The sequence below is a fragment of the Staurois parvus genome, unplaced genomic scaffold (assembly GCF_062004578.1).
Source record: "Staurois parvus isolate SC_StPar_1 unplaced genomic scaffold, SC_StPar_1.0 ptg000334l, whole genome shotgun sequence".
Lineage (NCBI taxonomy): Eukaryota > Metazoa > Chordata > Amphibia > Anura > Ranidae > Staurois > Staurois parvus.
Genome location: NW_028318130.1, coordinates 4666938 through 4684229, shown reverse-complemented (window position 1 = coordinate 4684229; position 17292 = coordinate 4666938). Strand labels below are relative to the sequence as shown.

Here is a 17292-nt window from a genome sequence, read left to right as displayed (position 1 = left end):
AAACAACAACAGCACCATGATTCTGTGGCAGGATACTATTTACAGTGAAGGAAATAAGTATTTCATCCCCTGCTGAATTTGAATGCTTTCCCACTCACAAAGATATGATCAGTCTAAAAATCGAATGGTAGGTGTATTGTAACACTGAGAGACAGAATAGCAACAAAAGATTCCAAAGAAATGCATGTTTAACAAGTTATGCACTGATTTGCATGTTCATGAGGGAAATAAGTATTTTATCCCCTATCATTCAGCAGGAATTCTGGCTACCAGGTGTCTTTCATACAGGTAACAAGCTGAGATTAGAAGCAAACTGTTAAAGGGAGTGTTGCTAATCTCATTTTGTTACCTGTATAAAAGACACCTGTCCATGGCAGCAATCAAACAAACAGCTTTCAAACTCTCCACCATGGCAAAGACCAAAGAGCTGTCCAAGGATGTCAGGGACTAGATTGTAGACCTACACAAGGCTGGATTGGGCTACCAAACTATCGCCAAGCAACTTGGTGAGAAGGTGACAACAGTTGATGCAATCATTCGCAAATGGAAGAAACACAAAACAAGTGTCAGTCTCCCTAGGTCTGGTGCACCATGCAAGATCTCACCTTGTGGAGTGTCAATGATCTTGAGAACAGCGAGGAATCATCCCAGAACTACATGCGAGAATCTTGTCAATGATCTCCAGGCAGCTGGGACCACAGTCACCAAGAAAACTATTGATAACACACTACGCCGACAAGGATTGAAATCCTGCAGTGCCCGCAAGGTCCCTCTGCTCAAGAAAGCACATGTCCAGGCCCGTCTGAAGTTTGCCACTGAACATCTGAATGATGCAGTGGAGGACTGGTTGAAAGTGTTGTGGTCCTATTAGACCAAAATTGAGCTCTTTGGCATCAACTCCACTCGCTGAGTTTGAGGAGGAGGAATGATGCCTATGACCCCAAGAACACCATCCCAACTGTCAAACATGGTGGTGGAAACATTCTGCTTTGGGGGTGTTTTTCTGCCAAGGGGACAGGACAACTGCACCATATCAAAGGGACGATGGACGGGCAATGTACCGTCAAATCTTGGGTGAGAACCTTCTTCCCTCATCCAGGGCATTGAAAATGGGTTGTGGATGGGTGTTCCAGCATGACAATGACCCAAAACAGACGGCCAAGGCAACAAAGGAGTGGCTCAAGAAGAAGCACATTAAGGTCCCGAAGTGCCCTAGCCAGTCTCCATACCTTAATCCAATTGAAAATCTGTGGAGGGAGCTGCAAGTTCGAGTTGCCAAACATCAGCTACCAAACCTTAATGAATTGGAGAGGATCTGACAAGAAGAGTGGGCCAAAATCCCTCCTGAGATGTGGGCAAACCTTATGGCCAACTACAGGAAACATCTGACTTCTGATTGCCAACAAGGGATTTTAAGTCATGTTTTGTGAAGGGGATCAAATACTTATTTCCCTCATGAACATGCAAATCAGTGCATAATTTGTTAGACATGCATTTCTTTTGAATTTTTTGTTGCTATTCTGTCTCTCAGTGTTACAATACACCTACCATTCGATTTTTAGAATAATCATTTCTTTGTGAATGGGCAAACATTCAAAATCAGCAGGGGATCAAATACTTATTTCATTCACTGTACATATATCTACCCTTATATATTATTATACCTTAAAGGATGAGATGTTAGGGAACTGAAACCTAATTCCACAGTAATCGCAAAAACATGTTGCTAAACAACCATAGAAATCTAAGCTAAAGAGGTGATATTACAATAGTGGCTTAAGGGAATTTTAGAGTAGAACTGTAGTGTTTTTAATGTTTTTTTTTTTAAATATACCTTTGAAAACAATGATATTCATGTAAATAATATTATCAGGAGGGACTAATGTGCCCAGGTTCCTACTTAGCAGTGCTACACAATTGCGTGCTTAACTAAACCACTTATCTCACTCCAAATGGCAGTCTGTTTAAAAGCATTAAGCCAGTCATGCATGGATTGAAATCCAGCCGGTTCAGCAGGGACCGTACGATTTCTGATGCATGTATGGACACCCTGGTTGTACACCAGTCAGTCGATAGATCGACTTGTATACAACCAGCCTGTTGGCTTTCTCCCAAATGATTAGTGCCACTGGCTATAGCCAACAAAATTAATCATTGTGTTCTGCCAGCAGGGAAGGCTCCCTGCCGGTAGAACACAATAGTGCTGCAGTAGCGATTCCCCCATTAACACTGACTATGTTGATGGATGGGGGAATCAAGCTATTTTCTTTCCTTCCACTTGTGTTTATGGTCTGCATTAGACTCTCTGCAGTTGCTTATAATGTGAAATACCCACTCTGGTAAGCAAAAACAGCGATAAGCAAATCAGTTTCAGTGAGTCAGGACTCACAGTGAATCCAATAGGTTTGTTAAAAGCCAGGGTTCAATGGGTTGAGTTGATTCTCTATACCAGTAAACTCAATTCACTAAAATGAAAGTGGTTCAGTTGGCCCAACCAAACCAAACAGGACGTTTTCAGTCTTCCAACGTTCTCAGGGCAGTGATGTCACATGGGGGCATGCTGGGGAGGCAGGTGCAAATAAGCTTCATAGTACTGGAAAGTGTTGCTTCGTACCACTTTTACAAAATGAATTCAATAATCACTTCCCATTCAACAATGGAGTGGATATTACAATATTTACTCATCTCTAGTGTGACTAATTAGACTTTAGCACTATGTTACACACGTTATCTTGCTACTGGAAAGTAGCCTAGCGGTAGCATCACTAAGGTGTAATTAGAGTTTTTCCCTAAAGGATGTCACTTACTCAGTGGCTGAAATGCTGCAGAACCCAACCAGGAAAGTAGTAACACAGCAATGTTTTGCTAGTTTAGCCAGGAAGAAAATCAGTTGTCTCTTAAAGATCCTGTTGCTGGAAAAGTGTTCCCAACAAGATTGTTGGTGAGACAAGTCAGTAAGGTGACAAGAGAGAGTTCGAGAGCAGCTGTTTTTGTTCTTAGAAAGTAATAGTTACTTTTTCACTCAAAGTAATAATGATTTGGTAATGCTGATATATGCCTTACAGTATGTATGTAGTATGTGAATTTTAATAATAGAGCCACTTTTAATTGAGCAAGAAATTCTAGTTATTGTCTGCCTGTGCAATGCAATTATCTGTGACCTATTTTATTTTGTGGGTTATAAGAACTGAGAAAGCCAAGGTACTCTTTGCTCTATTACAAAAGGGAGTTTTTGTAAATAAGGGTGTTCCATTTTTCTCTGAAATTCTCTTTAAACTGAAATCCAGTGCTGCCTGTACAGACAGCTAAACATACACATAAAACTCATTCTACATAGCCTGTCATTTTTTTCTTTCTTTCAGGGTAATTATATTTTTCTCTGGTGAAAAATGAAGTTGGCTAGAGTTGTACTTTTATTGACTGTTATCTGGGGAATCAATGCTACTCCAGCCGGGCGTCTCTCATGCTACAAAAAGATTCTGAAAGATCGGAACTGTCATAACATTCCAGAGGGAGTACAGAACCTTTGGCCAATTAATACAAATCTCCAAGACCGCTTTTGGGAAGGAAAAGCATGTGATATGGTGTGCTACTGCAATTTTAATGAGCTGCTCTGCTGCCCAAGGTAAGATGTGCTGTGCATTATGTACAGTATTTTATTTTTCTTAAACATATTTTCTGTGTTTACTTTTTGATGTCTGCATGCACAGTCTGTCCCCTGTTGGACACAGTACATGTAGTAATTTGTCTCATGTTACTAGGGGCTTCCTAGCCCAAGCTGTGAGGTCTATTCTGCCATCTCTCCCCTCTTAATGCAACTAATCCAACAACAGCTAGGAAGGAGATGGCTGCAATGACAAGAGGAATGCAGAGGCTGGCATGTTCCACTTCCCTCTGCATTCTCTGGCAGCTGAAGTTCTTAGTCACCTGTTGTCCAGTTATTAAATTGACAATAAAGGAGCAGCATGGCATTAACAAAAACATTTCAGTAATGTAATCACAGTATTGTGGCTGACATGCACATAGATTACGGCATTTACTTTATATTAGCTGCATTCAGTTAATATATACAATTGTCACAGGAACAACAACTTTTTTTTTTGCTGTCCCTTTATCATTTGTACATGTCAGAAAATGTAGCTTTACTCACATGTTGCCTAGGCCTAGAAAAATATATTTAGGTTATTTCAACTTGAATAATTGGTCACACAAAGCCTGAAGCAAAATATTCCTTACCACAATTCAACAGTAATGACCTTGGTTATTATATACAGTGATGCAATGTAACATTTTATAAAATGCTCAAATAGGCTCCGTACTGCAGTTTGAAACATTCCCATTCTGTCACCATAGCTGCAGTTTAAATTAATGTCTTTTTACTGCTTGTAGAAAGCAATACACTGAAATACCTGTTGAAATGATTATTTCTGTTTGTGGGTGTGATAGCATGAAAAATAAAAACAGCTGAAAATGTTAAAGATAGTGATCATTATACTGCAACCAGCATATGCAAGTTCCATAATCTGATAAAAGTAATTTTAGTAGCAGCTGACAACAGTCATGTAATATTAATCACGTCTTTACAGTTTTACATTTGTTAACCTAATTACCATTTTATACCCAACATTAAAATAGCTTTCGATATTGCATAGATATTCTAAACTGTGCTATTGCATATTAAACAAAAAGAGCTGGGCAGGTATAAAAAGTAACATTAACAAGACACTATGGGGGTTATTTACTAAAACTAAATAGTGCACAATCTGGTGTAGCTCTGCAGAGAAACCAGTCAGCTTCCAGATTTTATTGCCAAAGCTTAATTGAACAACTGAAGTTAGAAGCTTATTGGCTACCATGTACAGCTGCACCAAATTCTAAGTGCTCCAGTTTTAGTAAATCTATGTGCAGATACTGTTTTATATTTTATATATACACTATATATCTATATATATATATACACTGTATATACACACACTATATTGCCAAAAGTATTGGGACACCCCTCCAAATCATTGGATTCAGGTGTTCCAATCACCACCATGGCCACAGGTGTATAAAATAAAGCACCTAGGCATGCAGACTGCTTCTACAAACATTTGTGAAAGAATGGGTCGCTGTCAGGAGCTCAGTGAATTCAACCGTGGTACCCCGATAGGTTGCCACCTGTGCAATAAGTCCATCCGTGAAATGTACTTGCTATCAAATATTCCATGGTCAACTGTTAGTGGTATTATAACAAAGTGGAAGAAACTGGGAACAACAGCAACTCGGCCACGAAGTGGTGGGCCACGTAAAATGACAGAGCAGGAGCCAATGCATGCTGAAGCGCACAGTGAGTAGAAGTCGCCAACTGTCTGTACAGTCAATAGCTAAAGACCTCCAAACTTTGTGTGGCCTTCAGATTAGCACAAAAACAGTGCATAGAGAGCTTCATGGAATGGGTTTTCATGGTCAAGCAGCTGCATCCACTGGACTCTAGAGCAGTGGAGATGTGTTCTCTAGAGTAATGAATTACACTTCTCTGTCTGGCAAGTATATGGTGTAGAAACCCTTGTTGGCACTCACAGAGCTAAGATTTTTCTTGTAGTTGGTTACCAGGTTTGCACACATCTCACTCTTCTTTACGGATCTTCTCTAAATCTTCTCTAGATCCTTAAGGTTTCTTGGCTGTTGCTTGGCAACTCGAAGTTTCAGCTCCCTCCATACATTTTTGATAGGATTAAGGTCTGGAGACTGGCTAGGCCACTCCATGACCTTAATGTGCTTCTTCACAAGCCACTCTTTTTTTGCCCTGGCGGTATGTTTTGAGTCATTGTTATGCTGGAAGACTCATCCACAACTCATCTGCAGTGTTCTGGCCTAGGTAAGAAGATTTCATCCAAGATTTTACAATACATGGACCCGTCCATTGATCCCTCAATGCGGCAAAGTTGGCCTGTACCTTTAGCAGGGAAACAGCCCCAAAGCATAAGGTTTCCACCTCCATGCTTGACTGTAGGGATGGTGTTCTTAGGGTCATAGTCAGCATTTTTCTTCCTACAAACACGGCGAGTCAAATTAATGCCAAAAAGCTCAATTGTGGTCTCCTCTGACCACAACACTTTCTCCCATTCCTTCTCTGGATTATTTAGATATTCATTGGCAAACTTCAGACAGGCCTGGACATGTGCTTTCTTGAAGTTGGGGACCTTGGGGGCACTGCAAGATTTCAATCCACAGTGGCGTATTGTGTTACCAATGGTTTGTTTGGTGACTGTGCTCCCAACTCCTTTGAAATAATTCACAAGCTTCTCCAGTATAGTTCTGGCCTGATCCCCCATTTTTATGTATGATCATCCTTACCCCATGAGGTGAGCATGCATGGAGCTTCAGACCGAGGGTGATTGATGGTTATTTGGTTATTTTGTATTTCTTCCATTTGCGAATAATTGCTCCAACAGTTGTCTCCTTCTCACCAAGCTTCTTGCTGATGGTCTTGTAGCCAGCTCCAGCTTTGTGCAGGTCTAAAATCTTGTCCCTGATGTCAATTGACAGCTCTTTGGTCTTGCTCAATGATGGTGAGGTTTGAATGGAAGAAAGAAATTCTGTGGAGAGGTGTCATTTATATACAAAATGAGTTGTCATTAAGAGCACCTTCTTACATAGACAGGACTAATCTGTATACCACATGAGCACATAGCTAGTCTGTGGGAGCCAGAATTATTGTTGGTTGGAAGGGGACCAAATACTTATTTTACTCACTGAACTGCAACTCTTAATTTCTTTGTAAGTGGACAAACGTACAAAATCTGCAGGGGATCAAATAATAATTTTCCCCAGTGTATATATATATATATATATATACATATATATATATATATATATATATGCACTGCTCAAAAATTAAAGGAACACTTTTTAATCAGAGTATAGCATCAAGTCAATGAAACTCCTGGGATATTGATCTGGTCAGTTAAGTAGCAGAGGGGGTTGTTAACAGCAGGTGCACTAGATGGGCATAAATGAGTCAACCCCCAAAACAAGACTGGTTTTACAGGTTGAGGCCACTGATATTTTTTTCCCTACTCATCTTTTCTGACTGTTTTCACTAGCTTTGCATTTGGCTTGGGTCAGTGTCACTACTGGTAGCATAAGGTGATACCTGGACCCTACAGAGGTTGCACAGGCAGTCCAACTCCTCCAGGATGGCACATCAATACGTGTCATTGCCAGAAGGTTTGCTGTGTTTCCCAGTCTCAAGAACATGGAGGAGATTCCAAGGGATAGGCAGTTACTCTAGGACAGCTGGACAGGGCCATAGAAGGTCCTTAACTCATCAGCAGGACCGGTATCTGCTCCTTTGTGCAAGGAGGAACAGGATTTCCCACCAGACAATTGCCCTAGTTCTTCAGTAAACAAATTTATTTGGTGAGATAACAGACCTCGCTTTGGTAAATCCTTGGTGTACAGACCCCAATCCCGGGGGGGATAGCGTTGCCTAGCCCTTTGGCACTATTATTTAGAGGCCAGGCTTGCCCAAATGGCACAATGGCATACTTCTCCAATACAGAAACCCTGGCTTAGCTTTGAAATCTCTTTGATACACCCATACTATCTCCCAGGAATATTATTGTCAGACAAAATACACCCTAGAGATTTAACCTTCCTAAATGGAGCAGTATGTCAGTCTCTACATTTATGGGCATTAGACAGGCAGAAGTATAGACTGTGCTCTAACCCCCTATTAAGGTCTTTTCCTGGGGTAACCAGGATTCCCTCCCTGGGGTAACCAGGATTCCCTCCAGCCTTTCTAGCTACGACTGACTTTTCTAGGTGGTGGGGAGTGAGCTCACCACCCTTTATGCAAGAGTCTTTTTTTGCTCCTTTTCTTTCCTTCAACAACAATGTGGCTTACCACAATTTGAAATTTATAAGTTTTTACAGATCAGACATTTCTATACATCCCAATACCCACTTCACAGTTGTATACTCTGATTTTGATTGGACCTGTCACCATTCCCCTGGAGATAAAGGCACAGATCCAATATATTTGTTTACCTAAATTGCTTATATTTCCCTGACAAGTTTAAGTCCATGGTTCGGTGCAAAACTGAGATAGGTCAGGTTTTCTCCTCAGAGGAATGGCTTGACATACATAAATGTACACATTCTACTGCAATAAATGAGACTGTGGTGAAGTTCCATATGAGGTGGTATCTTACTCCTGCTAAACTACATAGGATATTTTCAAACATTCCTGAGACCTGCTTTAGGGGCTGTCTGGACAGAGGTACGTTTCACCATATTTTTTGGAGTTGTAAGGAGCTTAAACTGCTTTGGCAAAAGGCGGCCATTAAGGTAGTTCAGATCACATGGATTCAATTGACACTGACTTTACTGATGTGCTTATTCTGTGTACCTTTACCACTATCTCCTAATCAAAATCTAGCCCATACTCTCTTCAGTGCTATACAATGGGTTATTGCCCTCAATTGGCACTTCTCTATGTTCTCCTGGTCTCAAGTGCTACAGATAATGGAAACTATAAGTTTAATGGAGAGAACTGACCAAACTATTATGGATACCATGCATATCTTTGAACATAAATGGGAGATGTGGTCTTCTTATTGAATTACTACTAATAGATGCATCCTACTGTGATTGGTTTGGTCATTACAACTTCTTTATGTACTGAGAACCCTATACCTGTACCTCATGCTTTACCACCAGTTTGACTCAATTGCTTCTACTGACATGTCCCAGTTGGGGCATGGTATTTTGTTTCTTTTAACTTGGTTCACTTATACTGTATACCGACGTGATTGATCCATGCTCAAGTTATATATCAGATATCCCCCATGATGCTTTTTGTTTTGATTGTAATGCTGCTTTGAATCCTAATAAACAGCATTTGTATTCAAAACAATAAATCAATGTTTAATAAACACAAAATTTAACTGTAAAAAACACTAAATTTCCAAACAAAACTGTACAACATCCAAAACATTATGTGGTTAAATTTTTAAATTCCTCCATCAAAGATAGTAGTAATAGTAAAAATAATGTCCATTGTCTACGCATGATGTACATAGTAAATGCTACAGATTGATTTGCACTAGTACAGTGTAAAACTGACCAGCAGCAGAACATTTTTAAAGTAGTACTAAATGCTAGACATTTTTTTTCCGTAATGCATTAGGGAAAAAATGCACCAGCAGCTTTCTATGCACCCCTGTCCCCAAATGTCTACCTGAAGGTTCCTTGTCACTGTTGCAGGATCAATCCATACCTTTACCCAAACTGTAGGGTTGCAGAGGATGATACTATGGGCAGCTGGTGTGATAGGCTTCTGCTGATGTCAATTACATTTCTGGGAGGAGGAGGAAGCAGGGGTGTGGCTTTTCTATGGACGCACACAGCTCAGCTCAATCCCAGACTGGAGCATGCATGCATGGATATCTCCTTCACAGCCTACTAAGTAAAGGAAAGACCCACAAGGGGAACTAGTAGTTTGGGGACTGGACAACAAGAAGGAAAGGTACAGTTTTAAAGAAGACCAATCATCTTGCGTATGTGTGGGTCTTCATTTCTGAATTAAAAAAAAATAAGGGTCTAAAGTGTCACTAAACCCACATCATAAAAAACTATTAATAAATGCTGTATTACATGCTGTTCATACTCACTCAGTCACTGTGGGATTTGTTTTCTGAATTCTACATAAAACTTGGTTGATTTTGCTGTTCTCTATCTCCACCTTCTGTTAATGTCCCCAATTCAGCTAGAGATTTTGCAGCTGTGCTGGCAACTCTGTGCATGTTTAGTTTTTTGTGGGTTTCTATGCTGAGCATTTCCTCCTTATCACATCTGATTAGCCCATGTGACTATAGAGTCACACATGTGGGAGTATATACAGTGGTAAATGACAGCCCACTGTCTTCCCCTCCATGTCCACTAACCAGCTAAAAACAATGGGGGCCGGATATTCCATGTAGATTGATGGAGGCTTCACCTCCCTCTTATTCTAATACACAGGCTGGAGGGGCGTGACACAGCCTGTGAGTGGCAAAACTCCACCCACACCATGCTATTGCCAAAAAATAATAAAAATTTGATTTCAAATATATATTTGTATGGTAAAACATGTCATCGCAGGGAGACACAGGAAACAATTGTTTCCTATGTGTCCCATTCACACTGTAATGCAGCCTTGAAGTGTGCTGTGGTAAAATGCAGACATGCCGCATTTTATCACAGCACACTGGGCCAAATGGCACTGCAATCGTGCTTCCTGATATTGTAGTGAATGAGTTTTGAACACTTCACATAAAGTTTGTTGAAAACAAAAAAAAAGTGGGGGGGGGATGTGATGTGCTGAATAGCACATCACACTGCCCCCTAGCGCAGCTCGCAATGCAGAATGGCCAGAGTGGTGAATTGCCCCTGCCGTCCTGTGTTGCAGTGGGAATTTGCCCTTAATGAAGAACATTTACCTGAAATGTACTAGAGAAAAAGAGTACAGATTAGGAGATTGAAAATGATACAGCAGTGTAAAATTGGCCAGCAGAAAAATTTTAAAGTGTAAGTTAATCTCTTCAGGAAAAAATAAAAAAATGAACTAACACCCTACAGTCTCCCCACTTTCCTGGTCCCCTCTATACTTTCCTATGTGAGTGATGAGCTCTCATGCATGCAGCCAGTGCAGCAATGCGGGGATGTGTAATGTCGGCTCTTTTCCCCCCATCTTTCTGCAGGGCTTCCAGAATGGATCAGAGCACTGTTCTGTTCCAGCACTGACCAATTCAATCCAAGGCTAGGCCTAAATATACTAGAGACAAAGAGCACAGACTAGCACATTACTAAAAGAAATAGGATTCTGCATAGAATATAGCAGTATAAAGTTGTCCAGTCGCAGGATCATTTTAATCAGATTAATAGGCTACAAAGGAATAGAGACAAAAAGTACAGGCAGGTGTTTACTAAAAGAAACAAAGCACTGCAGATGACAGAGCAGCGTACAATTTGCCAGCAGCTGAACAGTTTTAAAGTGGACCCTTCCAACCTAAAAATACCCGTGTATGCAGTTCTGCATGCTGATCTAGAAACATGTTAAAAGTCTGGTGAAAAATAAACAATTTTCTGTTAATTTACATTCAACTTGTTTGCACTACCTAGTTCCTTGCGGCATTGTTTACAGTCATGGCCTTACAGGTGCCCCCTGGGAAAGTCCTGTTAGCAGTGCCTTGAGGGAGATCTCACACGTGTCATGTAATCTGTGAAGTAGTTTGAGATTGTTCAATAGTAAACCACTCCACGGCTCATAGTGTGCATGATCATGTTCCCACGTGCTTTTGCACATGCACTGGACAAGTTATGCAGCAGTTTGTTAAAGTGGAGTTTCACTCACTTTGTAAAAAAATAAAAGTCAGCAGCTACAAAAACTGTAGCTGCTGATTTTTAAAAAAACAGCCACTCACCTGTCCCATGATCCCACGGTGCCCCCGCCGCAGCCCGTTTTACTGGCCATCCTGTTTTCCAGGCGCCGGCATCTTCGGTGTGGGCACCCGGCTGTTGCAGCTTGCAGCTTCACAGCCGGATGCCCACTGCACATGCGTGAGTAGCGCTGCATTTCCTGAATGGTCCCGCCATCTTCTGGGACCTGTCACGCGTCCCACAAGACTATGGGGAGGGAGGGTAGAAGGACAACTTCCCCTTCAGATCGCTTAGGTGATCGCAGTGGAAGTGGGAGCGGGTACCTGTCAATTTTGGGTAGGTGCAATCCTTAATGGGGAGCGGGGAACCAATCTTTAAAGCGGCGGAGCTTCCCCTTTTGGGTGATCACTCCACAGCATATATGACACATGTGCAAAACAGTGCCTAAACCAGCAAACTCATGAAATGCAAAGTCTTCTGCTCCAGGATACCCCCACAGTGGTGATCGTCCAGTGTTGTGGGGGATTAATATGTGGAGCTGCACCTGTGAAAGACACTTTTCAAGTGCCGACTATGCCTTCCCCTTTCCTTCTCTTCTCCCACAATGAAAAACTCTCTATGAATGGAGCAGATGAAAGAACGGTCTGCCTCCTCCAATCACAAAATGCTTTTAATCGTATCAACCAATAGCATGGCTTTTATGAATGGAGCACGGGGCAGAAAGCGTAATAGTTGGCAGAGGTGCAGCATTCATATTACCCCCGCAGCACTAGAAGATCAGTGCAGAAAACTTTCATCTGAAAACAGAAGTCATCAGCACACAGGATACTCTTCATTCATGGTAAGTACTGTACCTGATGCTGTTTTTTAAAAAAAAACTATTTTAATAAATTTCAGCTTTAAAAAAAAATGATGCTGTTGGCAGTCAATTTGGGTAGTGGGGGGGAGGTCTGCTTTAAATAGGAATAATAGGCCTAACTGATATACAGCATGTTTAACTTTCATTTTATCTACAGGAATGGTGGTATAGGTGCTCCGCTTATCTTTTTTCTCTCAAATGATGCAGCAGATTGCTTTGAACAAAAGGCAGCTACAAGAACAGATGGTCAGTTACAAGTGATTGCTCCTATTAATATAAAATAAACGTTAAAAAGACACACAAAAGAGATTTAAAAAAATCTAAAATATCAACCCTGAAACAAAAAAGCCTTAAAATAAAAATTGCTATGGACAGATCAAAAGCTAAAAATGACCCCTTTTAATCAGCCACAAAATAAAAGACAAAAAAAGTCCCCAATAATAACAAAAAAGAAGGTAGCAAGGGGGTTGAATCCCCAAAACTAGCAATTAGAATTAAAATGCAGTTTCCTAACTGACCCTAATCTCTCTCTTTGTGGTTTTTCAGCTATCCCTATGTTTTCCCTGCTTTAGCTTCAATTTATTGACACTATGACTGCTCTGTGCCCCCTGTTTTGTAGTAAGGGGCAGGCTTAAAGTAGAGCTCCACACAAAAGGGTAAGTTCCGTTTTAAGGACTGCTCCCCCGCTCCCCACTAAGGATTGGCACCTTTGGGGGGCAGGGGGGAGCAGGTACCAAAATTTCACAGGTACCCGCTCCCAGTTCCGGTCCGATCACCTAGGCGACCGGAAGCGGAAGGCGTCCTTCCTCCCTCCCTCCCTGTAGTTTTTTGGGACACGTGACAGGTCCCAGAAGACTACAGGACCATTAATGAAGCGCAGTGCTACTCGCGCATGCGCAGTGGGTACCCGGCTGTGAAGCCGCAAGCTATCACAGCCGGGTGCCCACACTGAAGATGCCGGCCTCCTGGAATACAGGACGGCCAGTGAAACAAGCTGCAGGGGACACACTGCGGGACTGAGGGACAGGTAAGTGGCTGTTGTTTAAAAGTCAGCAGCTATAGTTTTTGTAGCTGCTGACTTTTTTTTTTTGACAGGGAACTCCGCTTTAACTAAAATCCTCTTTATTGGCCCTTCTAAGCTTGCTAGCCATAGTTCAAAGGCCATACAGTGCATTATTACAAAAAAAAATCGCCCACAGGATTTACCTCAAGCCCATGGTAGTAGCACCTCAATTTTATTTCAGATTTTAAAAAGTTCTTTTTTTTTCAGGAATGATGCTTTTTCATCAAAAGTTAATAGACACATTTTGGTGGATGAAAATAAGCCAGTAGTTCGATAGGGCTGGCTATGTTCTCAATGATGCAAAACTGTCCCAACTCTTGCCAATTTCTAACAAGTTCTCAGAGAAGAATTCTCAAGAATTAAGAGATTACAGATAATACAGCAGTGCAAAATTGTCTGGAAGCAGGACAATTTTAAAAAGCAAGGCTAGGCCTAACTTTACTAGAGACAAAAAAGCCCAGGCTGGGTATTGACTACAAGAATTACAATGCTGTAGTGGATACAGCTAAATTTCCCAGCAGTAGTTATGAACAGTTCTAATTAGGGATAGTAGGCCTATCTGGTGTATGCCTAACTCTTATTTGATCTATGGGGATAGGTAGTGCAGTGCACCTGCTTTAACCCCTTTAACACCGCACGCTGCACTAGTGTACTGCAACCACATGCATTGAACATGATTGTGGGGTGCTTGCAGAGTGGCGCCATTAACTTGAAAGGGTCATGTTTAGGGGGTGCTATGCCTGCTGAAAGTGTCAAGGGGTATAATTCCTTACATAGCTGCAAAGTAAAGCTTTGTTGCCATGGCATGTGGACAGGAATACAATGAACTATAACACAAACTATAATCAGGCGTTTTGCGGAAAAATAGTCCCTTTCTCAAGTGCCACCATGTTCACACCCCAACTTGCAGCTAAAGGAGGGGGGGGTAGCTGTTGGGGGTGGTAAAAGCATGGCTTAACCTTGGAGTTTACCCCCCAACCTCACATATGAACAAGTCCTAAGGGCTCATTTACACAGGTACTCTGGCTGTGTGAATGAGTGGTTGTTCATGCAGCTGGAGCCACCATTTACTCTAAGGGGATGCAGCTGCTGTATGAAGCTGTACGATCGTAGCTATAGGTAGTGATTTGACAGGTGTGCAGGTGTGGGTAAGTGGTCCTACATGCACACTGTCTGTGTGCGGTGCCATGTACCACACGCCTGTCAAATTAGGACCTGCCACTGTGTTCAAACAGCTGCTGCATCCCCATAGCCTAACATAGACTGCCTACACACAGCTCCAGCCACATAAACAAACCACTGATCCACATGTACAGGCCACAGCACCTATGTATGAGCCGCAAGACATTCACACACAGAGCTTTATTAATGCAATACAGTTTTATCTTTTAGATTTAGTGAGAATTTTGTATGTTATGTTGTGTCTGATAATAATGATTTTAGTGCATTTCTTGTGAAAATATATTTTTTATATTTTCTGGCAGGGGAGGGGATGCTGTCAGGTAGGCTGTATGGGGCCCCATGATTTCAATATTTTCATTAAAGTTTTAAACAAGAGAATAAAAATGCAGGTGTATGCCTTTGATGGCAGATTCAAAGTTTTGTAACGGGGCCCCATGTTTTCTATCAGCAGCTTAGTTCTGCTTTCAAGCAAAACTACGGTCACGGACAAGGTCCTAAAAGGAGATCAGCACCATTATACAGTGGGTACAATAAGTATTGAACACATCACCATTTTTCTCAGTAAATATATTTCTAAAGGTGCTATTGACATGAAATATTCACATCATGCTGGTAACAACCCATGCAATCCATACATACAAAGAAACCAAAAAAATAAGTTCAGAACTTAAGCTATGTATAATAAAATGGAATGACACAGGGAAAAAGTATTGAACATGCAAATTTAAATGTATTTAATACTTGGTCAAAATGTTTTGTTGGTAATTACAGCTTCAAGTATGGATAAACTAGTTGAATGCATTGGTTCGGTGTGATTTTGGCCCATTCTTCCAAATAAACAGTCTTCAAATCTTGAAGGTTCCATGGGCCTTGTCTATGAAATCTGATCTTTAGTTCTTTCCATAGATTTTCTATTGGATTCAAGTTAGGCGATTGCTTGGTCATTCTAGCAGATTTATTTTCTTTCTTTGAAACCAATTGAGTGTTTGCTTGGCTTTATGTTTGTGATCATTGTCTTGCTGAAGTGTCCATCCTCGTTTCCTCTTCATCATCCTGGTCGATGGCAGCAGATTTTGATCAAGAATCATCCTTCCTTTATTAATATGAAGTTTGCCAATACTGTATGTTGAAAAACAGCCCCACCTCCAAACTTCACTGTTGGTATATTGTTTTTGGGGTGATGTGCAGTGCCATTTGACCACCAAACATGGTGTGTATTATGGCATCCAAAGAGTTCCATTTTGGTCTCAGCTGACCAGACTATATTCTGCCAGTATTTCACAGGCTTGTCTAAATTTTGTGCAGCAAACTTTAACCCTAGGTTCGCACCTATGCAGGTTGCATTTATGGCGTTTCTGCATTGCATTTTGAATTTTTGCACTTGCTTTTTTGCCGTGTTTTTGATGTGTTTCGCGTTTTTTTCTTTTTTCCAATTTTTCTTGTTGCTAGGCAGATTTTAAATGCAAAATGCATCACAAACGCAGCAAAAATGCAATAAAAAAGCAATACATGTTTTTCTGCAGCGTTCCCATTGAAGTCTATAGAACCAAAACCATAATGTTCAAAAAAGTTCCTGACCCTTTCCAAAAAATGGACCGGGTGAAAATGTGAACATGTCCCATAGGAAATCATGTTAAATGGACTGTACTGCGTTTCTGCATGGCAGAAAACGCTTAGGTGTGAATGAGCTTCAACATGCCTCTTCTTCAGCAATGGAGTCTTGTGTGGTGAGCGTGCATTTAAACCATGGCGGTTGAGTGCATTACTTTTTATTGAAACAATTGTACCTGCTAATTCCAGATCTTTCATAAGCTCTCCACAAGTGGTCCTTGGCTCTTGGACAACCCTTTTCTGCCAGGAATCTTGCGAGAAGCACCTGGTCACTGTTGGTTTATGGTGAAATTATGTTCTTTCCACTTCCGGATAACAACAGTGCTCACTGGAACATTCAGAAGCTTAGAAATCCTTCAGTAACCAATGCCATAAGTATATATGGCAACCTTAAGGTTGCAAAGGTCTTGAGAGTGCTCTTTGCATCATGAGATGTTTTTCTTGTGTGATACCTTGATAATGAGACACCTTTTTATAGGCCATCAGTTGAGACTGAACCAGCTGATAATAATTTGCACTGACAAGGGGCAGGTTTTCTAATTACTGATAGATTTCAGCTGGTGTTTTGGCTTTACGTGCCTTTTTGCGCCTGCCTTTCTTCATGTGTTCAGTACTTTTTCCCTGTGTCGTTACATTTTATTACACTGAACTTTTTTGGTTTGGTTGCTTTTTATGTATGGATTGCATGGTTTGTTACCGACATGTAAAGAAAATAGCAAGAAATCAATAGCACCTTTAGAAATATATTTGACTAGAAAAATAGTGACGTGTTCAATACTTATTTTGCTTGCTGTATACTATATACAGTGCCACAGTACCATTATAAATTTATTTTTTGTCCCTCTGCTGCATATACAGTACCAGCAAAATCTCCACAGTTACCCATCACTTCTTGGCTGTAGGATATACTGCATTTTTGCTTTCATCCAGCATCCCACAGGGTGCAGCTAGCTGGTGAATGGATAGGTAATTTGTGGAGCTTCATGGGCTCAGAAAAGGGATCAATAACAAAACCATGTGCAAGTGTGTAAAGATCCATTTTTATGCTCCATAAATGTTCTTTTGGGCATTTTCAGCCAATGCTCTATGAAGAGCACCATTTGAAATCTTACTTACCTATGGATCATATTAGCAATACAGTTCAAAATGGATATAGATTAATACAACA

The 17292-nt window shown here is 41.0% G+C and overlaps 1 protein-coding gene across 3 annotated transcripts in view; it reads left to right on the top strand.

Annotated features, from left to right (window-relative positions):
• SCRG1 (stimulator of chondrogenesis 1) overlaps positions 1–17292 on the top strand; it is a 48628-nt gene that overhangs the window by 30507 nt on the left and 829 nt on the right. For 2 of the 3 annotated variants that reach the window (XM_089684008.1, XM_089684009.1), the window contains exon 2: positions 3363–3625. In XM_089684008.1, coding sequence (XP_089540134.1) covers positions 3390–3625 — 236 coding nt within the window. In that variant the 5' untranslated portion in view covers positions 3363–3389. Of the gene's footprint in view, positions 1–3362; positions 3630–17292 lie in introns of those variants that run through there. The other variant, XM_089684011.1, reaches the window with a different exon arrangement.